General features: G+C 28.8%; 1 protein-coding gene across 1 annotated transcript in view; it reads right to left on the minus strand.

The window, feature by feature from the left end:
* Nucleotides 1–4606: 4606 nt before the first annotated feature.
* LOC129972299 (zinc finger protein 239-like) overlaps nucleotides 4607–27624 on the minus strand; it is a 45280-nt gene continuing 22262 nt past the window's right edge. Inside the window, exon 3 of the mRNA XM_056086389.1 lies at nucleotides 4607–4677. Within this exon, the coding sequence (XP_055942364.1) occupies nucleotides 4607–4677 (71 nt within the window). The remainder of the gene's footprint in view (nucleotides 4678–27624) is intronic.

Consider the following 27624-nt stretch of genomic DNA (forward strand, 5'->3'; position numbering starts at 1 on the left):
TGGTCTTGAAACTGAAACTTTTTCAACTGTTTATATTTTGGAATAGTTAATAATAAGAGAAATTAGTGAATTACTCGAAGCTTAAACCATACAATTTCAAATCGAAAATCTTGTAAAAAAGCAAGATTTTTTTTCTCCTTTTTGATATTTTACTACAATCATCACATAATAAATTCCTTTGAAATGTATTATCAATTATTATATGAATTATAGTTTAATAAACACAAATTTCAAAAAATGAGATATATGCCTAGGTTTCCTTTCATGAGAGTATTCGTTTGTGTTTTAACGCTGAAACATAAATAAGGATTCGATTTGCAATAACTCAGCTAAAAAAAATCAGACCGAAAAATTTGAAATAGGCGATAGCATACAAACATGATGTTCTCAAGTCATGTTAGAATCATGCGAATACTAAAATAAATAAGAAGCATATAGAATGGAATAAACAAAAAGTATTTTATTATAACAACCTTAAAGATTAAAACAATTATGTGACAAGGCTGGATAACAAACAAGGCGTAGGAATACGACAGAAAAAGTAAACATTCGCATAACCATTTATTGAACTAAATTTATAACGAATTTATTTTTCTGTCTAGATCTGTTTTTTTCTTTCAAGGTTTTATGGTAAACAAAATTCGGAGACAAAAATTCTAATTAAAAGCAATAATACCAAACAGTAGATTAAATTATATTTAACACGGCAATATTTATTCGTTTTCCAATACGAAAGCAACTTTTGCGTGAAAATGCAGATAGAGGGTTTTTTTCCTGCCAAGTTCTATAGCTTTTGAATAACAATATTCTCAAAAACCATTCGGAATTCAAAGAATTTAATTGTCTTTTTCGGCTATTGCTTAATTATGCTGTCTAATCAGCATTAGCTCACACAATGGATTTCGTCTTTCATTTCGAAACATAATAGCATGCAAGATTTTCGTGTCTTTTACAGTCTCTAACTAGAATCATGTATGCTTCGGAATACTTTATAAGAATACATCGTAACCCTTTCCATTACAAGAGTATGATTTCACATTTTAAATATATTCTGATTTAAAATATCATAATATGACTACCATGATTCTAGAAAATATAGTTTGCTGCTCAGAGGACATTTTCAGATCGTAACAGAAACGCTGAAACAAATATAACGTCACTCATTCAACAGAGGTGATACTCCTATTTTTATAGCTTATATAGCCTTCATCTACACACAGCTAATGTTACTCCTAAGTACATCATCTACTTCAATTCCTGAAAGCAAATTCTATAAAAAAGTATTTCAGTTTCTTATACATTTTGTTTCTTAAAAAGAATGCATTGTAATTGATGATATTTACGGAGCATAGCTTTATTGAATACTAAGTAAATATTTATTTAAAATCATGTCTTGGAAAGCGCTTATCACAAAGCGCAAAGTGCTAGACAGATGAAATATAGTATGCAATAATTGCACCCATCTGTTTATCTGTATCAAAGTTTAGACAAAACTTATTGAACTGAAATATCTATCTATTCATTCTTGTGGGTGCAACGAAATAAAAAAAAACTGAGAGCAATGGATGAATTTGGTGCATGATTTTATTATTCGATGTATATTTGAACTTTGCAAAAACTTTCATTGAAATATACGAACGCAGAAATTGCATTTATATAAATACTTGATATTGTGAAAGAGTAACAGTATATTATTGCTAGAATAATTAAGATATATGCAGAATAGAATATAAATACATTAAACAAACAAACATGATGAAAATTGATGGATTAACATATACTGAAATTTATAAAAATTTTTCGTTTCGAATATTATCTGTTAGATGCAAATATTTCGAAAAACTTTGAAACATATTCACTGATAAAATTATTAAGAATTAAGTTTAAACATTAAAAAAAAATTGTAAGCGAATTACTTAAATTAATTTCTTATATTGCTCTAACTTGCCAAACTTTAAGCAGGATTTTAGTTCTATTCTTAACTTGACAAAGTCTCGTATTGTAATATTAGAATTTCATTCATAGACATAAGTGATATTATAAAAGTATAGCAGTGTAATAATAATAAATAAACCATACGCAGGATCGAATATAAAAACATTTATTTAAAACATAACCTGGTTTAAGATCATTATCTTATTAAAATGAGCATTTACAAACACATATCGTAAGAATGAATACGATGGCTGATTGATTCAAGTTGTAATCATATTTGCCTTCCGACAGCAGTTGATGGACTGAAATGTGAAGAAATGGAAGGTTCTCTTTAAAATCCTGATAATGGAGATTAATTCAGTCTGATGATTTAAGCCAGTATATAAGTCGGTTATTTTATAGGATATACGTCAGTATAGCAGATTTTAAAGGTTTGAATGAAATTAGTACCTACACACAGCATTTATTACAAGGAGCTGGCCTTATACGATTTAATATTATCACCCATGAGAATTATCGCATCCGAGGTAGACTGACTTTTGGAATATCATCCTGAGAGTTTCTGATGCGAATCTATAAACTGCAAAATTAATAAAAATCATTACAAAAACACAATGGTCCATGCCATAGGAAAACACCACATTAAAAACTATCGATTATAAATCTGATTTAAAAATAAAATCATCGAAAATCTCAATATTGATATTTTCTAATTCATTTCTCTGGTACATTAGTTAACAGAAATAAATACGACAGAAAATTTATATTTAGTCTTTTAGACATGCACGGACTTATGTGAAAAAAGAAACATGCTGGCAAATCAGCAGAATTACATTGAAAGGTGCCAAAGTTCACAAACTGATATGAAAAAAAAATTTAATATTTTTCATTCTAGAATTTGAAAAATCTAGAATAATTTATTCCAATTAGCAGAGTGAAATCTCGCAAACTTCAACCGTTTATCAACCTCCAAATTCTAGAACTTTCAGATTCTTTCCCAGAAAACTCAAAAATTATTTTAAAAGGCCAAGTTAAAAAAATACCAATTTTTAATCAACAATAATTTAAACAACTGTACTTAAAAAATCTTCATCAAACTAATAATTAATTGGTTATTAAATAGTTATTAGGCTTTACGATTCTGAGTAAAAACGGGCTCAATATAAAGAGTGAAATAATTATTATTATGTAGCATCTAATTTCCAACTAGAAATTCGGACATACTCGTGTCTTTTTTTTTTTCATTTTTCGAACAGCATTCCACAACAATATTCACATTTAATTGATCTGCAATACAGTTAATGTTACGCCTATATACATCCTCTACTACTACTCATGAAAGCAAATTCAACAAAAAAACTATTTTTGTTTCTTATAAATAAGATGTTTTGTAATTGATGATATTTACGGAGCAGAGCTTCATCAACACTAAATAAATATAAATTTAAAATCATGTCTTGGAAATAGAATACCCTAAAGCGTAGTGCTAGACAAATGGAAAATAGAATGCAAAAATTGCCTCCAGCTTTTGAATGGCACCAAATTTTGGACAAAATCCTTCAAATATAAATATGTATCTGTTCATTTCGTGGTTGCAACAAAATAAAGGAAAATTAAACGAAATATGGTAAGAAATTTGATGCAAGATTCATTATTCAATATATATTTCCAACCTAACAGATTGACAAGTAGACACTCTGTTCGTTATTAATAAAGAAATAACATAAAATCGCAGTATGTTCGGGGATTGAATTTTATTATTTTATTAATCAAAACTGTACAAATGTCTCCGAACTTAATATATAATAGAATATTCTGTTAATCTGACAGAACCTAGAGAAAGTGACAAAGACAAGCGAAATAAGGAGTGAGATTTTAATATTGAAATTATTTATATCAAATTTTTAAACGAATTGACCGATGGATACAATTTTTTATGAAATCAATAAACGCATAATGTTTCTTTCAAAGTTTTTATGAAAAACTTTCCACTCGAAAACCATGAAAAAAAGGAATGGATTCACATTGGATCAATTGAATTCACCGAAATCAACAAAAAAATTCTGTCGGGTTTTATCAGTTATATACAAATATTTGGAAAAACTTTGAAATATATTCACTAATAAAATTAATACTAATTAAATTTAACTTTAAAATTTTGGTATGCAAATTACTTAAATAGACTTTTTGTACAGCTCTAACTTGGCCAACTTAAAGCAGGGTTTAGATTCTTTTTCCAACTTTGCAAAAACTATCATTGAAATATTTACTGAAGACATTGCATTCATATTCATGCGTGTTAATAAGAAAGTAAAGCAGTATGTAAGTGCTATACTGAATAATCCCCACGAAGGTTAGATTATAAAAACATTTATTTAAAACAAAAGTTGGATTAAGATCATTATCACATTAGAATGAACATTTACAAACATATATCGTAGTAATGAATATGATGCTGATACAAGTAGTAATATTTGCATTACGACAGCAGTTTATCGAGTTAAATGCTTTTTCTTAAAATCCTGATGATGAAGGTGTTTATATCTGACGATTTAAGACAGTTCTTTAACGGGAAATATATTGTCAGAGCAGACTTCAAAGGGTTGAATGAAATTATTAACATCACGCAGCATTTATTCCAAGAATCCAGCCAGACATGATATAATTTTTATCATCTATGAGGATTACACGCATCCGAGGACTGACGACTGACTTGTAGAGTATCATCCTGAGGAGTTTTGCCTAGAAATATAAAAACTGAAAAATAAATAAAAATTATTACAAAATGCAGTAGATATTTACGTTGGAAATTACTATAACAAAAAAATAATCGATTGAAAAATGTATTTAAATATTATTTATATAATTATTACTTATTTGTATAAAGTTTATTACAAAAACAACATAAACATTTATGTTGGAAATTAACATATCAAAAAATACTCGATCGGAAAATTAAAAAAAAAAAATTTTTTTGTAAATTTCAAATTATTTGATAAATTCAAATTAAAATCACGGTTACCTAACCTTAAAAAAACTTGCGACTCATTTTCAGAAACAAAATCAATAGCCGCCTCCTGCATCCTATTTTTATTTTCCTGAGACACACAGCACATCTTCTTTCGTAAAGCGGTTTCATGATTCTAAACGGATGTCTAATACGGAAAGAATCAACATTAAACAGAATAGATTGATAACGATTTTAAGCGCACAACGTAATTTTTCAAATAATTGAAATAACACACATATTCAATAGCTTGCCTTAGCCAACACGCAATAAATGAAAACATTTTAGAATCTCTTGTCTAAATCCTTAAAAGTAAGTATAAGGAACATAGCAAAAATAACTCAAAAGTTATTCTAAAAGGCTTAGATAAAAATGACAATTTTTATTCAATAATAATTAAAACATCTATAATAAAATAATCGATCAAATTAAAAATTAATATCTTAAAAAGTAATTATAAGACTATACAATATATACAAAAAAGGGGATCAAAAAAAGGAAGAAACAATCGTTATTATGGAACATCGAATTTCGAATTACAAATTCGGACATGCTCATTTAGAACAACATATCTCGGAGGAAGTAATCGAATCTATAAATGTTAGAAATTAATGTTAAATCAAATAATTAAAGTAAAAAATAAAATGACTTCCACAAATTCAAGGAAAGCCATAACCTTTTTTTCGTAATATTATGGCGATTCTTAATATATTATTTAAAATTAATTAATACAAGCATTGACAGACTTGAACATTTTAAAAATACACTCATCGTTGTCTTTGCAATGACAGATGGCTTTAAAAGGAGTCAAAATAGCTCAAATAACATTAGCATGTAATTAAAGATAAGCGTAATCTAAATAGAAAATATTACCTGTTCAGCACTGAACATTCAAATCACAATTTCCATCGTCTAATTCGAACCTAATGCAGACTGTGCTTAAAAAAATCCAGTTTTCATTTACTCTGAATTTAAAACCATTCAAACTAATTACTTTGTGCTTAAGAATCAAGCTTATTCACTATTTTCCCATATTAGGTTTCAAAGCAGTTATATTATAGTTTGTTGCTGTAAAATGAATTCCGGTTAAGGATAAATTAAATCTCTTTTGTCATATAAAATAAGAACGTGATGATAAGTGCATTGTCGGTTATGCAAAGCATGGAATTTATCCACGCTGGATGAACAAAATTGTATGAGCAATGCGTAATTTATCCGTGTTGGTTATATAAAGTATTGGAATTTATCCAGGTTTTATCCGTTTTTCAAAACCAAAGGATTCCTTCAGTATGTTCCTCGACCTATATGTATAATGAAATTATCACTTATATTCTAGCTTAGATTTCAAAAATTTTAAATTTTCATTTTTAGTGCATGATTTAAAAATTAACCAAAATTTTCATGTTCCACAGAAAGAATTTCCAGAGTCTTCATTATTTTTAGATTTCCTTTTATATTAAAAAGTAACTATTTTAAAATAATTACTCTCAATAAAATTTCGCTCAAGATCCGCAGATTAAATGTCTTCTTGTGGATGCGTACGTAAATGTTTTATTAAACTGGCTTTACTGCTGAGTGCTTTGCCACATACTTCACAGACATACGGCTTTTCTTTTGTATGTGTACGTAAGTGAGTTTTTAAATTACTTATTTGAGAGAATTTATTGCCACAGACTTCACAGACATAGGGATTTTCATTTGTATGCGTGCGTAAATGTCTTCTCAAATTACTTATTTGAGAGAATTTACTGCCACAGATTTCACAGACATAAGGTTTGTCCTTTGTATGTGTACGTAAGTGAGTTTTTAAATTACACATTTGAGAGAATTTATTGCCTTAGACTTCACAGACATAAGGTTTGTCCTTTGTATGTGTACGTAAGTGAGTTTTTAAATTACTTATATGAGAGAATTTACTGCCACAGATTTCACAGACATAAGGTTTGTCCTTTGTATGTGTACGTAAGTGAGTTTTTAAATTACACATTTGAGAGAATTTATTGCCACAGACTTCACAGACATAAGGCTTTTCTTTTGTATGCGTGCATATATGTCTTCTGAAATTACTTAAGTCAGAAAATTTACTGCCACAGACTTCACAAACGTAGGGCTGCTCATTTGTATGAATGCGTAAATGTACCTTTAAAACACTTGCATTGTTAAACGCTCTACTGCAGACTTCACAGACATAAAGTTTTTCTTTTGTATGAATGCGTAAATGTATTTTTAAACGCGAATTTAGCGAAAAAGTTTTGCCACAGAATTCACAATCGTAAGGTTTTTCTTTTATATGAATGCATAAATGTTCCTTTAAAATGGACGTACTAGTGAATGCTTCATTACATATATCACAAACATAAGGTTTATCCTTTGTATGGATGCGGTAGTGTTGCATTAAAATACTTCTTCTGCTGAATGCGTTATTACACACTTCACATGCGTAAGGCTTTTCTTTTATATGAATGCTCGTATGCATTTTTAAATAACTTCTTCTTTTGAACGCTTTACCACAAGTTTCACAAATATGTGGTTTCAAGATTGAATGACAAATTAAATGACTTTTAAAATCTTTTCTATTGCTACAGTCTAATCCACATATTTCACACTGAAATCTTCCTTCTTCCGGAGGAGCTGTCGAATGTTTCCTTATTTCTTCTTCCATATTTAATTCTATTCCACATATATAGCGTACTTAAGTTTTCTCTGAAAGGAATAGAGGACTGCTTATTCCTTGTACTTTTGTTTTTAAATACAGGGTGGTCAAAAAAATACTTCCCCTATATATGAAACCCTAGCGGCCTATCTGCTCAACCAATCGAACCAAAATTTCAGACATGGTTGTTTGAAGGTATGCGCTGGAGATTGTGATGATTCTAAACAACGCAGAAATCACGGTTACGGTTACAGTGAAAGAATTTCTAAATTTTCCCACCATTCTATCACCAAAGTGTTGTTGCAGCACTGATCGAACACATGGGGTGACATGTGGAGGAGCCCCATCTTGCATCCATACAATGTCACTAATGACATTTCGTTGCTCCTGTTTTTTGAATTATGTAATTGAATTATGCAAGGTACGTCAAAGCTCATCCTCTCTGTGTTGTCATTAGTCCTTTATAATGCTCTTCTTTGTAAATGACTTACGCCGCTAATTTTCGTCACACGCTAATCGTTCCAACGCCATTTGTGGTTTTTCAATACGCTGATCAATTTGCGCAAAGAAAAAGTGGGAGTTGCCATTCTAAAATTTCGAAATTCTCTCACTGTAACCGTAACCTCTGCGTTGTTTAGAATCATCACAATCTCCAGCGCATACCTTCAAACAACCATGTCTGAAATTTTGGTTCGATTGGTTGATCGGATAGGCCGCTAGGGTTTCATATATAGGGAAAGTTTTTTTTTACTACCCTGTATTTCGTCAAGCTTTTTCGAATACGAAATTTTCATCTCAGTGAAAAAGTAACTGTATTAACATTTTTTTCATCTTTATATGCTACATTTCATCTTTCAGCCTTAAATATTCATACTTCGTGATTTGATAAGAATTCATCAGATTTTGTTCTTTTATAAATAAAAAAAAATCAAACATAAAATTAAATGACGATAATCCCTTTTAATCAAAGATAGTTCTATCGCGGATTAAAATTTTGATTTTTTACCGCATTCCTTTTAAAAAGATTTCTATCAGCATTCTTTTAATTTGGAATATTTCAGTATACATATTTCTTCTTTAATGATTATTAAAAACTGAGATTTGAATTTTGATCATATAAGAAAGGTTCAAATTATTACTTATTTAAAAAAAACCTACTTTGTAACTTCTTAAAAGTTGTAAAACAGATGTCTTGACCTGTTATTAATCTTAAATGTAAACAGTGTAGAATATAAACGGACAAATTCTGTTATTCCAATCCGGTATTAATCAGAAATTCCTTGTTAAAGTTTACGTGTCATAAAATCAAATCTGTTAAATGAGAAATTGTCTTTTTATAATCTCAGAAGTTCTTTCAGCAATTATTGTATGCAATTCAAGAAGCATAGTAAGAGAAAAAAGAATTGTTCTACGCCATGATTTCACGGCGTCTTTGAGTATAATCTTTGGGAAGTTCGTGTTAGTGTTTGTACTAGTTTTACGGTTTCTAATATTTTCATACATATCTCGATCACAAACCATATGCCTTTATGCCTTTGAATCAAATGAATCTCGGTCATCGTCAGTAATGTACTCATTAACGATTCAAATGGATCCCATTATTTTATTTCTATACCGTTATAAATGAACTAGTATATTCAATAGGAAAACACTTTTATATGAAATAAAGAATTATATTTTCTATTTTTTTATCTTAATTAACCCATTAAACGCCAAAACTCAAAATCATTATTTGTTTTTGATGTAAACAATAAAAGTTATTATTTTGACCATTTATAATAGTAATTTAATGTAAAAATAAGGAAATTGCACTTACTTTCAAAAATATAGGGTGTTACGTTGGCGCAACGTCAGCGGAAAAGAAGTACGAATGTTGATCGTTATCACCGAGCATTACGCCGCATTTTCTTCACGTTATAAAAACTAGACATTTTTGTGAGCTTATTAAAGGGTGTAAAATAGTCAAAACACTTCTTTAAAATTTTTAATTTATTAAAAACTAACAAATAAATGTAGTTGACAAGCTTATTATGTAAGAATAAGGTGTTATACATTTCAAGTATGAGATGCTTCATTACAATTGTGGTGTAAAGCAACTTCACAAACATTGCAGCGATAAATAGTTTGGTTGTGGCAATACTTGCAAACGTAGTCTTCTACTGTCTGTAGACTTAACAATAAAATGTCCTTCGGATATTGGTTTTGTAAGGCTGAATTTTCTCAGACGTCCTGTAGCTGATTTTTCTTATTTATCTCACTATCCAAGGGCGTCTGTAAATGATGAAGCACAACCTCTCGTCTAAAATCCAACAGTGACTTTTTAATTCCTTCTTCAAAAAATCTTGATTTTCTCCAAGCATTTTTTAGTGCATCATCAATGAAATTTGAAAATATCGGCCACCACCATCTTTTGCCATGGACTCTAATTCTGTAATTGGAAATAAAATTGTCACACAAATCTACACCACCTATTTTCTTATTATATTGCTCAATGCAGTGAAGTTGGGCTACTAATATTTTCTTCTTCTGATTTTTAGAGTATCGAGAAACTTTTTTTAGTGGTTCAATTTTTTCAAACGTTGACCCTATTGTCACAACAGAGTTGTCATTCCACCGAACAACAAGTATCTTTTTGTTTTCTTCATATTGAAAAAAAAAAATTGAAAATATCTGTACTAGTTTTATCTTCCATGATTTATTTGATACGATCAATTGAAGCTTTTTCTTCATTTTTTGGTCGAAGCCTATCAATTGATTCCTTTTTTGTCCATCGTAATTTTTCGTTTTTCCGTTTTGTTTTTTTAACAGAACTTTTGGGAGGATCTAACTTCTTCACATGAACTTCAACTTCTCTTGCAGTATCTCTAGGTAAAACTTCATTATCGTTATTTAAAATATTTTCATTACCTTCTTCTTCATCACTAGCATCTGCTGTTTCTGGAGGTATGACAACAATATCGGTCTCATCTGCATCTTCTACATCAGAATTTTGTTCGAAAATTTTTTCCAAAGCTTCTTCATCTTATATAAGATATCTTGATCTACGCATTTTAAACCACAGATGATAAAAAAGTTGTTGCCAATAAGACGCACAGTACTGAAATGAAATCTTTCAAGAAGGATAACAGTCTACCCCCTTTCCGCTGATGTTGCGCGAACACAACACCTATTTTTGCTTTCCCCTTCTCCCCCACAGAAAGACCTGATTTGTGGAATGTATTAACAAAGAGTGACCTTGGCTAATGTATTTCACAACCAAACCCTAATTTGTTTTTAATTTTTATTTTTTATAAGAAAAAAATGAGTTTGGAAATTTGAACCAAAAAAATGCTTAAAGTAAAACATCGATTATCAGGTGTAAAATAATTTATTTAAGTCAATTTTTTCACTGAATTGTTAGTAGTGCTATTCTTTAATATAAAACTGTAATTTATTCAAAAATTTGTTTAATCGTTATTTTTTTTTATATTTAATTATATTGACCGTTGCGTCGACGCAACACCAGCGGTTAATGGGTTAAATTAGTCCTAAAGTGATCCAAATATCTATATAGTGTCGGGCCCCATTTACCATATTTTGATAATAAAACATTCTTCATATACTAACTGAAGTGTTACGAAACAAGATTAGAAGCTTTAAATATAGCTGTTTCAATCTATTCGAAATTCTTCTCTCAGAAAGGTCCATGCTTCAATGCACAGTTCTTCTTGCTGGCTATCGCTTATTTCCTAAAAATAAAGAAATTCTAAGCATTATGACTCAGTCAGTGTGATAGTCTGAAAATTGAGCATTTTTTTCTATTTAAAATGAAACATATTATATTTACTAAATTCGTTAAGATAGGGATATTGTACAGAAATTTAGAATTCATAAGATTTCAGCATTAGGTTTATTGTATCAAACAATTTAAAATGCATTTCATTTATTCTATTTTTCTTACTAGCAATTAATGCCTTTGCTTATTAAAAGGATTTATTCACTTATTTATTTAAGGAAAAAAATGATGAGATCGTTGCCTATAACATTTTATTATATTGTAATTAATTTTCATAAAACATAATCCCTTTTCAATTATCGATGTTCTGTAATTATATTTTAAGTTTGGGTGATGAAGTCGACAGTCGAAATTCTATACGGTTATGTGTTTTTTGTTGATTCCTTTTATTTTTTTCATATGATAGTTATTTCGAATAATTTTGAAGAAATTAAAAAAGAAATAACAAGAAGCTGTAGATTAAACTGTATTTTACACGACAGTGATTATTCGTTTTTCAACATCGTTCTTCGTCAATAAAACGAAACCGTCTTCCAGGGTCAAAATGGTCACGGGGATTTTTTTTTCTGCGAAGTTCTATAATTTTTGAATAATAATATTTGATCAACTTAATACAATTTCTGATCCACAACGAGTTTCATTCTTATTTTCGGCTATTGATTCATTTCGCTGTCAAATCAGCACCAGCTAAAACAATAGATTTTATTACTGTAGATTTTTTTCTTTTATTTCCAAAAATAATAGTATGCAAGATTTTCACGTCATTCACAGTTAGTAACTAGAATCGGAGATGATCAAAACTACGAGAACGTACCCTTCAATATCTCAAGAATGTTATATCACGTTTTAGGAATATTCAACGTCCGCTCTCAATTAAAATATAATTAACTGACTTTCATGATCTTCAGAATATATATGCTGCTCAGGGGACCTTTTTCAGATCCCCACAGGAACGCTGAAGTAAATAAAATCACTCTTTCAGCAGAGTTGATACTCTTACTTGCATATTTTATACAGCTTTCATCTACAGACTGCTAAAGTTACGCCCCTGTTCATTACCTACTGCTACTTCTCTGAGCAGCATAATATATACTACTAATAGTCCTGTTAAAAAATGCACATAAAAAACTATTTGTTTCTTATACATTTTGCTTCTTAATATAAGCTTATAAACCTAATGTATTGTAATTGATGATATTTACGAAGCAGAGCTTCATGAACACTAAATAAATATATAAAATCATGTTTTGGAAATGGCTTACTCCAAAGGTAGTGCTAAACCGATAAAATATAGTATGAAATAATTGCACCCAGCTGTTGAATTGCATCAAATGTTGCACAAAATCCTTCGAACAAATATATGCATCTGTTCATTTTCATGATTGCAACAAAATAAATAAAACTAAGCTAAATAGGTGGATAAATATGGTATATAATTTTATTATTTGATAAATATTTCGGACCTAATCGATCGACAAGTAGACATTTTGTTGATCTAGGCTCATTATTAGTAAACAAAATAACTCAAAATCGCAGCATGCTCGATGATTCAATTTTATTAATTTAATTGAATCAAAACTGAATAACTAACTGACTTGGAACTTTAATTTTTATAGGATAGTCTGCTAATCCGTCAGCGTGTACGGAAGCAAGTAGTTACAGAACGTGACAAGTCAAATGAAATAAGGAGTGTAATTTCGGTATTGAAACTAATTGTATAAAGTTTTTGGAATGGAATTGAAACTAATTGTATCAAATTTTTGAACCAATCGGCAGATGGAGTAAAATTTGATGTAATGAAAAAGGCCTTATTCGTTTTTTGAAAGTTTATATGCTATAGTTTGGATTCGAACAACATGGAAAAAAATGAATGGATTTGCATACCTCGAAATCAAAAAATATTTATGTCGGGTTTTATCGGTTCTTTACAAATATTTTGAAAAACTTTGAAATATATTCATTTATAAAATTAATACCATTTAAGATTAACTTTAAAATTTTGTTAAGCAAATTATTTAATTTAACATGCACTGCTATAACTTGGCTAACCTTAAGCAGAGTTTTAATTCTTTTCATAATTTAGCAAAACCTCAAACTGAAATATTGCAATGCAGACATTTCATTCATAAACATACGTTATATTATGTAAGTATACCAGAATAGCAATAATAAAAAAGACAAACGCAGGACTGAATATAAAAAAAAACATTTATTTAAAACAAAAATTGGATTAAGATCATTTTCACGTTAAAAAGATCCTTTACAAACACATATATCGTAGTAATGATTATGATGACTGATACCAGTAATAATGATATTTGCCTTCCAACAGATCTTGATTGAGTGAAATTTTAAGAAATCGGTTTTCCTTAAAATCCTGCTGATGAAAATTAATTCAATCTGATGATTTAAGCCTGTATGTAAGGCGGTTTTATCATGGGGTGTATGTTTTCAGGGCAAACTCCATCGGGTAGAATGTAATTATTATCTTTACACAGCATTTACTCCGAGAAGTCATCCAGATATAATATAATGTTACCATCCACAAGGTTTACAGCATGAGAGAAAGATTGACTTCAGCAATGTCATCCTGTGGAGTTTCTAATATAAATATAGAAACTGAAAATTAATAAAAATTATTAAAACCACAATAGACATTTACGTTGGATTATACCATATTAAAAATATTCGATTATGAGAACTTATTTAAATATAAAATCATCGAAAATCTCAATATTGATGTTTTTTCAATAATTTCTTTGGTAAGTTAGTTAACAAAAATAAACAACAGCAAATTTATATTTAATTTTCTATTTCAATTTTTTTGAGTTGTTATTTAAAAATAATTTTTGATTAATATTTTGATTATAGCGTATACTGTTTGTTGCATTACTTACATATAATTTTTTAATATTTTTCTTTTATGTGGAAAAAGCCTACAAAATTTACTTCAGATGAGGAATCTCTTAAGCAAGTATTTTTAAACATTTATTTTAACATTTGATTGCAAAGCCTCCATATTCTTCAGAAACATCTCAAAATACGTCTGAGAGTAGAAGATAGCAAAGTTCAGGAAAGAAGAGTTGCACGGTCTTATGTGATAAACACTGGCCAATCAGAAAAGTTGCAATGACATGTGACGCCGCGCAGTATTGGTATGATAAAATAATTTAATATTTTTCTTTCTAGAATTTGCATAAAATCTAGGATAATTAATTCCTATTAGCAGAGTGAAATCACGCAAAGAACTTTTAGATTCTTTCAGATTCTTCCAGAACTTTTAGATTCTTTCACCGAAAAAGTGAGATATTAACAATGAAATTGTCCGAGTAAACAAGCATACAAGTAAAAAAAAATTAGTGAGATAGCATTAAATAGGAGGTCTTGACTTCATCTTAAATTATGTGACATCAATTGAAATTTTATCCTTAAATGTGTTTTTGTCTGATTCGATTTTCATACAAGTGTAAGGAAAAAGTTATTGTTACTAATTTTCGAAATTAAATGAGAAGAATGGATTTTAAGTACTTTGTTCATACCGATAAATAAGGGCTATTATATATGTATAAATATTAATTGAGCAATGTTTCAAGTTTTAAAGTTTCAGCCAATTGTCGTAATAAGGAGTTCCTAATCTTTTAAAACATTCGACCGAATTTTTAGAAACGGAATCCAAAGCAATCTCCTGCATCCTGTGCTTATTTTCCAGAGAAGCACAGCACACCTTTCTTCCCAAACAGGTTTTCATGATACTAAATAGATGTATTACTTACAAAAAAGACTTCTATTTTGTTTAATATGGATATTCAACATTAAACAATATAGATTGATAATGATTTTAATCCCACTTTTAAATATTGTAAAATATGGAAATAGTACACACATTGAAGAGTTGTCTCACTTACCATATAATAATATATTTTATGAATTTTTGTATAAATCCTGAAGAGTAAAGAACTTTCCAAATAAGAACTGAAAATTATTTTAAAAGGTTTACTTAAATATGACAATTTTTATACAATAATAATTAAAGCGTCTATATTAAAACAATTTTTATCAAATTAAAAATTAAAAAATAGGGCTAAAAATGAAGCATGAAAGAGCTTTGAATTTCGAAATAGAAATTCGAACATGTTCTCGGACAAGATATCTCGGAATAAGTAGTCGAATTTATAAATATTAGAAATTAATTTAAAAGTCAAATAATTAAATTAAAAAATAAACACTCAAAAAAACATGCTTACAAAATATTGTGGAGTTACTTAATATATCACTTAAAATTAATTGATACTAGTATTGACAGTTTTGAACATTTTAAAAATACACTCATCGTTGTTTACGCAATGACAATTGGCTTTAAAATAAGTCTAAATATCTTAAATAACATTAACATATAATTAAAGGTTAGTATAGTCTGAATAGGAAAGCATTACCTGTTCAGCACAATGAAATCACAATTTTCCACCGTCTAACTCGAAATCAATGTAATCTATTCTTTAAAATAACCAGTTTTCATTCATTCTCCATTGAAAATCACCATTCTGATAACTTTGTGCTAAAAAAATTATGTTTATTCATTTTTTTCCCATATTCGGTTTTCAAAGCAGTCAGATTGTAGTTTGTTATGGTAAAATGAGTTCCGTTTAAAGATAAATTAAATCTCCCTTGCCATATAAAATAAGAACTTCATGATAAGTACATAGTAGGTTATAAAAATCATTGAATTTATCCAAGCTGGATAAACAAAAATGTACGAGTCATGTGGAATTTATCCATGTTGGTTATATAAAGCACTGGAATTTATCAAGGTTTTTTTATTTATCCAATCTAAAGGATTCTTTCAGTATGTTCCTCCACATATTTGTTTATTTAAATTTATCAATTATATTCTGTCTTAGATTTCAAAAAGTTTTAGTTTTCATTTTGAATAGTGAAGTTTAGTGAATTATTTAATAACTAATCAAAAATTTCATGTTCCACAGAAAGCATTTCCAGAGTCTTCATCATTGTTAGATTTCCTTTTATATTACAAAGTATCTATTTTGAATAATTATAATAAATAATATAATAATTGAAATAATTACTATCAATAAAATTTCGCTCATGCACAGCAGGTTAAATCTCTTTTTCTGGATGGATACGTAAATGTTTCATTAAATTGGCTTTACTGCTGAATGCTTTGTCGCATACTTCACAGACATAGGGCTTTTCTTTTGTATGCGTACGTAAGTGAGTGTTTAAATTAGTTCTTCGAGTGAATTTTTTGCCACAGATTTCACAGACATAAGGTTTGTCCTTTGTATGCGTACGTAAATGAGTTTTTAAATTACTTATTTGAGTGAATTTATTGCCACAGACTTCACAGACATAGGGTTTTTCTTTTTTTTTGAATGCGTAAATGTACTTTAAAATTAGACGCAAGAGCGAATGCTTTATTGCAGACATCACAGACATAAGGTTGTTCTTTTGTATGAATGCGTAAATGTTCCTTTAAACCAGTTTTTCGTGCGAAAGCTTTATTACAGATATCACAGACATAAGGTTTATCATTTGCATGAATAATCAAGTGTGCCATTAATGCACTTTTTCTCCTGAATGCTTTATTACATACTTCACATATATCAGTTTATACACAGCTTTTCATTTTTATGATAAAAAAGGGGTTCGAATATTTATTTATTTAAACGAAAACTTACTTGTAACAGCTCCTAACATTTTAAAACTTTCAGAACTCTTGTTTTGATTTCTTATTAATCTTAAATTTAATCGCTCCTGATTATAATTGGACAAATTCTCTTATTCCAATCCACTATTAATCAAAGATTCTTTGTTAAAGTTTACGTGTTATATTATAATATCAGTTAAATGAGAAATTTTCTTCTTGTAACCGCAGACGTTTTTTCAGCAATTATTGTAAGCGATTTCCGAAGCATAGTATGAGAAAAAAGAATTGTTCTACAGAATGATTTGACGGCGTCTTTGAGTATAATCTTTGGGAAGTTCCTGTTAGTGTTTGTACTAGTTTTACGGTTTCTATAGTTTTCGTACATATCTCTATCACGAACCATATTTTTCTTTATGCCTTTCCATCAAATGAATTTAGGTCATCGTCAGTAGTGCTCTCGTTGTCTTTTCAAAAAAATCCCATTATTTTATTTCTATACCGTTAGAAAACTCATCTGTATGAAGTAAAGAATTATATTCGTAGTTTTTTGACTTTTTATTTATGGTCTCAATATCTGTATAACGTCCACTTATATTTAGATATTAAAACCTTCTTCAGATGTTATTTGAACCGCAATTAATCGAGATTAGATAGCTTTAACTATAATAATTTCAGATTATCTGCCGATCTTCTGCTTTGAGGTAGATCCATATTTCAATGCACAGTTCTGCTTTGGTGCTATCGCTTATTCCTTCAAAAGTAATGAAATTCTAAGCATCATGATTCAATCATTGCCGTTTTTCGAAAAATGAACATTTTCTTTTTTGTTGTTATTTAAGATTAAAAATATTGTATTTATAAAATTTGTTAAAAATAACAAGATTGTTCATTTGGGTTAAAAATTTACACTTGACTTTCAAACTGATAATTCAAAAGGAACCTAGCTAGACACATGAAAATTATGACATAATTACTAATTCAAAGATGTTTATTAATATAATTTAAACGTTTAGAATTTGGAAATATTGAAATTATTAGTAGTAGAAACGCTTCACATTTCTTTTACACTCACACGCTACAAATGAGTTGCAATTTTGAAAATAAAACAGTTTAGTTCGTAAGTGATACAGAAGCAACTAAACTCCTGGGTTAAGTAATATCTAGTCAGAAATACTAAATATGCCCCCCCCCCACCCAGAATCGAAACAAAAATCGTTCGTTCGGAAATTGAACTTTTTTTTTTTGTTGTTGTTGTTTAAGATGAAAAGTATTATATTTACTAAATTCGTTAAATTCGTTCCTGATGAAGTTCAATTAGGTTCTTCTTAGAGGCTATCGCTTATCCCCTAAAAATAATGAAATTCGAAGCAGTATGATTCAATCATTGCCAGTATTTGTATTGTTTCATTATATTGTCATTAATTTTCCTAAAACATAATCCCTTTGCAATAATCGTTGTTTTGAAATTATATTTAAAATGTGGGTGATGAAACTGACCGTCAAAATTCTAGACGATTAATTAATGTTTTAAAAAACTAAATAATAAATATATTATAAGTTTTTTATATTTATCAAAGAATATTAAACTTATTTGACGAAAAAATTTTGAAATCATCGAATCATTATTAACTAAGTCATGATTACTAATAAAAACGAAATGTTTGAAATTTATAAATGGTGAAACTATTCATAGTAGAATCGCATCAAAATTCATTTATATCAACACATTACAACTGCGTTGGAATTTTGAAAATAAAACAGCTTAATATTCGTATGTAATACACAAGCAACTGTACTCCGGGGTAAAGTTAATCTGGCCCGAAATACTTGCTTTCTCGTACCCCTCCTCGCTTAATCCGAACAAACTTTTTAGATTAAGTATTAAAAATTAGTCTTTTGTAATTTTATAATCTCTGTGCTTTAAACATTTTGGGTTCCAAATTTAAGGTTGACTTTCAAAGGGATAATTCGAAGGAAATCGAGCTAAACATGAAATTTAACGTTAGACGTCTGAACCACAATATTAGGATGTAGCCAGTCAAAGTGAAAATAACTGTCTGTCTGTCCGTCCATTCTCCCATTAAAGTGATAAAAAATCAAGCAATCATATGAATTAATTTAGCATGCAGCGTGATTAGAAGCTATGCTTCAAATTTGACCCAAATCCATCAATGCGAAATATATTGATTGATTTATATATTCGTGATAAGTCTAAAGAAAAATCAATATAAATTATCGCTTAATGATGATACTTTTGAAATTGAGCTTTCAAAATATAAATGTGTTTATTTAGACAAAATTTTCCTTTGGGTATTTATATATATAAATAAAAGTATAAATTTATATTAACTGGTATAGTATAAATTTATATTAACCGACAAACGCAATTAATAGGCTGTATAGTGATGGCATGCTAGTCTTAAACTGAAATTTTTTCAACTGTTTATATTTTGGAATAGTTAATAATAAGAGAAATTAGCGAATTATTCGAAACTCAAACCATACAATTTCGACTCGAAAATCATGAAAAAAAGGCAAGATTTTATTTCTTTTTTGATAAACACTATTACATACAATCAATACTATCAACAATATTACATACAATTATCAATTATTATATGAATTATAGTTTAATGAATACAAATTCCTAAAAAGGAGATATATGCCTAGGTTTCCTTTCATAAGAGTATTCGTTTGTGTTTTAACGCTGAAACATAAATATGGATTTGAATTGTAATAACTCATCCAAAAAGATGAGGCCGAAAAATTCCATATAGGCGATAGCATTCAAACATGTTGTTCTCAAGTCATATTAGAATCATGTGTATACTAAAATAAATAAGAAGCATATAAAATGTAATAAGAAAATTATTCTATTATAAAACCCTTAAAGATTAAAATATTATGTAGGATTACGACAGAATAAGAAAACATTCTCTATATTCTTTTCAGAAACAGCAGATCCAGTAAAACCTCAAATAAAGATGCATTCTCTATTAAATCGATCTTAAAATTCAAAAACTAATAAACAATTGGGTTTTTTTAAGTTCTGCTAAAATGAGTTGTTTTCTGATGAAAACACCATGTGAATGAATTTGTTGTATAATATATTATAGTTTAACATAGATTTTTAATGAAGTAAATTTATAATGAATTTATTTTTTCTGTCTAGATCTGTTTTTTTTTTTCATTCGAGGATTTTTAGTACACAAAATTCGGAAACAAAAATGGAAATCAAAAAAAAAAAAAAATAATACCAAACAGTAGGTTAAATTAAATATTAAACGGGACAATGTTTATTTGTTTTTCAACACTATACCGACTATCGTGTGAAAATGCAGACAGAGGTGTTTTTCTCCAGCGAAGTTTTATAGATTTTGAATAACAATATTCCAAAAACCATCAGAATTTAAAGAATGTAATTGTCTTTTTCGGCTATTGATTAAATATGCTGTTTAATCAGCATAAGATCACACAACGGATTTCGTTTTTCATTTCGAAACATAATAGTATACAAGATTTTCGCGTCCTTTACAATCTCTAACTAGAATCATGTATGCTTCGGAAGACTTTATAAGAATACATCATACCCTTTCCATTATAAGAGTATGATTTCACATTTTAAATATATTTGATTTAAAATATCATGAAATGACTGCCATGATTTTATAAAATATATTATGCTTCGCAGAAGGCTTTTTCAGGTCTTAACAGAAACGATGAAGCCAAAAAAGTCAATCTTTCAGCAGAGGTAATGCGCCTACTAGAATATTATAACTGTGTTGATATGAAAACTGCGTAACATTACGCCTACTGTTTGTTTCAGTATGCAGAAACTACTTTTCGACGGTTCTACCTCTTTAATGTGTGAGACGCGGATGGATGGCCATTTCCTGATTTCTTCATCAATCTGACCTTGATTTCCATACCTTTAAATTTTTCGTTCAGATATTTTTCTAGGTGTATGTCAGTGTCGTGTCGTTTCTGGCAGTACTATTTTGCTGTAATTCAGAATTGCTCGTTTATATGGTTAGTTTAAAGACAAAAAAGCTTTCAAGAGCTGCAAGAAGAATAATATTATAAATCACATTTTTAAAATATTCAATGTTCTCTACGATTTAAAACATCAGTAAATTACTGCATGATTCTGTAGAATATATTTTGCTGCTCAGAGGACATTTTCAGATCGTAACAGAAACGCTGAAACAATTATAAAGTCACTCCCTCAACAGAGGTGATACTCCCACTTGTATAGCTTATACAGCCTTCATCTACACAAAGCTAATGTTACGCCTCTGTACATCATCTACTTCAATTCCTGGAAGCAAATTATTGATGATATTTACGGATCAGAGCTTCCTTAAATAGTAAATAAATATTTATTTAAAATCATGCCTTGGAAAGCGCTTATCCCAAAGCGCAAAGTGCTAGACAGATGAAATCTAGTATGCAATAATTGCACCCATCTGCTGATCTGTATCAAAGCTTAGACAAAACCCATAAAACAGAAATACGTATCTATTCATATTTGTGGGTACAACGAAATAAAAAATAATTGAGACCGGTGGAAGAATTTGGCGCTTTATTTTATTATTCGATGTGTATTTCGGACCTAATAGATCGATAAATAGACAGTCTGTTGATCTAGGTTATTAGTAAAGAAAACAACTAAAGAATGCAGTATATTCGGGGAATGAAATTTATTACTTTATTGATTCAAAACTGTGTAATTGCTTTCGGACAATTTATTACAGAATAATCTACTAATCTGCAAGCTTGAACAGAAGCAAGTAGCTAAAGAATGAAGAGAATGACTTCGAAATAAGCAAAGTGATTTTGACACTGAAATTATCTGTATCAAATTTTAGAAACAATCGATCGATGTATATACAAAAGCATAACATCTCTTTTAAAGTTTATATACGTTTTTTCGAATCGAAAATCATGAGGAAAAATGGATGGATTCGCATATACTGAAATCTACAAAAAAATATTCGTTTCGGAGATTAACAGTTATATACAAATAGCTGTATACAATATTAATGAAATATATTCATTTTTAAAATGAATACCAATTAAATTTAAACATTAAAAAAATTTCATATGCGAATGACTTAAATTAATTTCTGGTACTGCTCTGAGTCTGGACTTAATTCATTTCTCGACTTCGCAAAAAATTCCATTGAAATATTTGAATGCAGAAACTGTATTTACATAAATACGTGAAACTGTGAAAGTGAAGCACTATATTATTTTTGAGATAAACAGGACACATGCAAAAAAGAATATTAAAAAATTAAACAAACATGAGGAAAAATGGATGGATGAACATATACTGAAATTTACAAAAAAAAAAAAAAAAATTCGTATCGAGTGTTATCAGTTATATGCAAATATTTTTAAAAACTTTGAAATATATTCACTGATAAAATTATTACGAATTAAGTTTAAACATTAAAAAAATTTGGTGATCAAATTAAATTAATTTCTTATACTGTTCCAACTTGCCAAACATTAAGCAAGATTTTAATTCTTTTCTTAACTCGACAAAATCACTCATTATAATATTTGAATGCAGACATTGCATTCATACTTATAAGTGATATTATGAAAGCATAGTAGTATATAAATGCTATAATAAATAAGCCATGCGCATGACAGAATATAAAAGGATATATTTAAAACACAACCTGGTTTAAGATTATTATCACATTGATGATGATGTCGTGTCCGCGTTACCACGGAAAGGGGTTGCAGTCGCTTCTAAAGGTAAAGACCCCTGAGCACCGAAGGACAGAAGTCTGACTTCTAGCTCATATGAAGATGAAACTCACACATTCGCTTGCACAACCCATTTTTACAGGGGGACACATTCACACACCTCACAGATAGAACACAGATGAAGAACAACCATTCACGAACGGGATTCGAACTCGGGAAGCCCAGATCATGTGGAAGATGCGCTACCCCTATGCAAGGACGCCGGCTCATTATCACATTAAAACGAACATTTACAAACATATATATCGTAGTAATGAATACGATGATTGTTACAAGTAGTGATGATATTTGCCTTCCGACAGAAGTTAATCCTGTGAAATGTAAAGAAATCGAAGGTTTTCCTTAAAATCCTGATGTTGAAGATTTATTCAGTCTGATAATTCAAGCCTGTATATAAGTCGGTTTTTTTGTGGGATATACTTTAGCAGTGCAGACTTCAAAGGGTTGAAATACTATTTTCATACAACATTTATGCCAAGAAGCCGGCATGATAGGATATAATGTAATCATCCAAGAGGATTATCGCATCCGAGAAAGACTGAATTGTGGAATATCATCCTGGGGAATTTCTGATGAAATAAGAAAAAAACAAAGTTAATAAAGAATTATTACAAAAACACACTGAACATTTACATTGAAAAACACCATATTTCAAATCCTCCACTGGAGTATTTCTTTAAAAATAAAATCATCGAAAATCTCAATATTAATATTTTCTCACATATTTCTCTGGTACATTAATTAACAAAAATAAATATGACAGCGAATTTATACTTAGTCTTCTATTTCAATTTTTCTTATTTCATGTTCTTGTCAATTAAGAACAATTTTTTATTAACCTTATAAAAAGTATAATCTTTATCGAATTATTTGCGTATGATTTTATATGATTACTCTGTTATGTGCAAAATTGCTTACAAAATTTATTTCAGATGAGGAATCTCTTCATCATGACAGATTTTTTAAAGCTGATTTTTATATTTGATTGCAAAGCATTCATCTTCTTTAAAATATCCCTAAATATGATAGAGTGTAAAAGATAACAATGCTTTGAAAAGTAAAGTTGCACTCTCTTATACGCTGAAGACATAGAGTTGTCAATAAGCAATATTACGTTCAAAGGTGACATACTGCACATACTGATGTGATAAAATAATTTAATATTTTTTGTTTTAGAATTTGAAAAATCTAAGATAATTTATTGCAGTTGACAGAGAAAAATCTCATAGCCATCAACTTTTTAATAAACTCGGAATTTGAGAACTTTCAAATCTTTTCCCATATAAAGTGAGATATGTATAATTAAATAGTCTGAGTGTACAAGAATACAAGCAAAAGTTTTTTTAGAGTGATAGCTTTAAATATGTAGTTTTATCTTCTTATAAAGTCTTATATTTGTGACATCAATTTAAATTTTATCCCTTAGCGTGTTTCTTTGTGATTCGATTTTCATAAAAAAAGTAAGGAAAAAGTTACTAGTATTAACGTTTGAAATCAAATAAAAAAAATAGATTTAAAGTATTTTGTTCATACCAGTAAATAATAACTATTATGTATGAATTTATAAATAAATGAGAAATGTTTAAAGCTTTAGTCAATTATCAAAATCATGAATTCTTATTCTTTTAAAACTTGCTACCGAAATTTTATGAACAGAATCCATAGCAGTCTCCTGCATTCTATGCTTATTTTCCAGCGACAAACAGCACATCTTCTTTTCTAAAGAGGTGTCATGATTCTAAATGGAAGTCTTTTAAGGAAGAAATCATCAATAAATAGGAAGGATTAAAAAAGATTTCAAGCGAGCATTGTAATTTTGCAAATTGTGGAAAGAACCCACAAATTTAGGAGTTTGTCTCAACCAACATGTGATAAGAACGCATTTTCGAGCCTCTTGTCTAAGTTCTTGAAAGTAAGTGTAAAAAACATGCCAAAAATAACTCAAAAATTATTTTAAAAAGGCTAAGTTAAAAAAATGCCGATTTTTATTCAATAATAATTTAATTATCTATACTTAAAAAATCTTCATCAAATTAATAATTAATTGCTTATTAAATAGTTTTTAGGATATACGATTTTGAGTAAAAATGGGCTCAATATGAAGAGTGAAATAATTATTATTATGTAGAATCGAATTTCCAACTAGAAATTCGAACATACTCATTTCATTTTTTCTTTATTTTTCGAACAGCATTCCTCAACAATATTCAGATTTATTTGATCTGCAATATAGCCAATGTTACACCTATGTACATCATCTAGTGCTTCTCCTGAAAAAAATTCCACAAAAAACTATTTTAGTTTCTTATAAATAAGATGTTTTGTAATTCATGATATTTACTGAACAGAACATCATGAACACAAAATAAATATATATTTAAAATCATATCTTCGAAATCGCATGCCCTAAAGCGTAGTGGTAGACAGATGGAAAATAGTATGCAATAATTGCACAAAGCTATTGAATGTCACCAAATTTCGGACAAATTCCTTCAAATGTAAAAATGTATCTGTTCATTTTATGATTGCAACAAAATTTTAAAAAATTAAGCGAAATAGGGAAACTAATTCGATGCTAGATTCATTATTTGATATATATTTCGAGCCTAACCAATCGACAAGTAGACGCTCTGTTGATCTCTGTCCATTATTAATAAAGATAAAACACAAAATCGCAGTATGTTCGGGGATTGAATTTTATTATTTTATTGAATCAAAACTGCATACCTGCCTTGAAACTTTATTTATGATTGTATAGTATGCTAATATGACAGAACTTAGAGAACGTGTTAAAGAAAAGCGAAATAAGAAGTGACATTTCAATATTGAAATTATTTATATCAAATTTTTAAACCAATCGGTAGATAGATTAAAATTTGATGAAATCCAAACACTTATAACGTCTCTTTCAAATTTATATGCGTTACTTTCCACTCGAAAAACATGGAAAAAAAGGAATGGATTCACATACACAAAAATCAACAAAACATTTTCATGTCAGATTTTATCAGTTATATACAAATATTTGGAAAAGCTTTGAAATATATTCATTAATAAATTTAATACCAATTAAGTTTAACTTCAAAATTTTGGCAAGCGTAATGAAACTTTTTGTACATAAATAAACTTTTTGTACAACTCTAACTTGGCAAACTTTAAGCAGGGTTTTGAATCTTTTCCCAACTTTGCAAAAACTCTGATTGGAATATTTAATGCAGATATACATACGTGACATTATGAAAATATAGCAGTATTTAAGCACTATACTAAATACGACACACGCAGGACAGAATATAAAAAACATTTATTTAAAACAAAAATTGTAATAAGATCATTTTCACATTAAAAAGATCGTTTGCAAACATATATAAAACAGTAATGAATACGGTGGCTGATACAAGTAGTAATATATAGCAGTTGATCGAGTGAAATGTGAAGACATCAAAAGTTTCTTTCTTACAATCCTGCGGATGAAAATGTATATATCTGAGGATTAAAGTCTGTGTTTAAGTCAATTTTTTAACGGGACATACCTTGTCAGAGCAGACTTCAAAGGGTTGTATGAAATTATTAACATCGCAAAGCATTTTTTCCAAGATGCCAGCCAGACTGATACAATGTTATCATCCATCAGGATTACCGCAGCCGAGTACTGAAGACTGACTTGTAGAATATCATCCTCAGGAGTTTCCGATGGAAATATAGAAACTGAAGAATTAATAAAAATTATTGCAAAATGCAGTAGATTTTTACGTTGGAAATTACTATATCCAAAAATAATGAATTGAAAAATTTATTTAAAAATTATTATAAATATATATATAATTATTACATATACATATAAAATTTATTACAAAAACATAAAAGACATTTACGTTGGAAATTACCATATCAAAAAGTACTCAACTGGAGCATTTATTTAAAAATAAAATTACCGGAAATTTCAAATTAATTATTTGACAAATTAAAATTAAAATCACGGTTACCTAATTTTATAAAACTTGCGACTCATTTTTTAGAAGCAAAATGCATAGCCGTCTCCTGCATCCTATTTTTATTTTCCTGGGACACACAGCACATCTTCTTTCCCAAAGAGGCTTCAGGATTCTAAATGGAAATCTTATACGGAAAGAATTAACATTAAACAGAATAGATTGATAACTATTTTAAGTGCACAACATAATTTTGTAAATGATAGAAATAACACAAATATTTAGTAGTATGTCTCAGCCACCACGAAATATGAAAACATTTTAGAATCTCTTGTCTAAATCCTTAAAAGTAAGTATAAGGAACATAGCAAAAATAACTCAAAAGTTATTTTAAAAGGCTTAGATAAAACTGACAATTTTTATTCAATAATAATTAAAACATCTATAATAAAATAATCGATGAAATTAAAAATTAATTGCTTAAAAAGTAATTATAAGACTATACAATATATACAAAAAAGGGGCTCAATAAAAAGCCTGAAACACTCGTTATTATGCAGCATCGAATTTCCAATTACAAATTCGAACATGCTCATTTAGCACAACAGATCTCGGAGGAAGTAATTGAATCTATAAATGTTAGAAATTAATGATAAGTGAAATAATTAAAGTAAAAAATAAAATGTCATCCACAAATTCTGGTAAAGCCATAACCATTTTTTCATATCATTGTGGCGATTCTTAATATATTATTTAAAATAAATTCATACAAGTATTGACAGTCCCGAACATTTTAAAAATACACTCATCGTTGCAAAGGCAGCTGAACATTACCTGTTCAACACTGAACAATCAAATCACAATTTCCATCGTCTA

This window comes from Argiope bruennichi, chromosome 1 (genome assembly GCF_947563725.1).
Source record: "Argiope bruennichi chromosome 1, qqArgBrue1.1, whole genome shotgun sequence".
In the NCBI taxonomy this organism is placed as follows: Eukaryota; Metazoa; Arthropoda; class Arachnida; order Araneae; family Araneidae; genus Argiope; species Argiope bruennichi.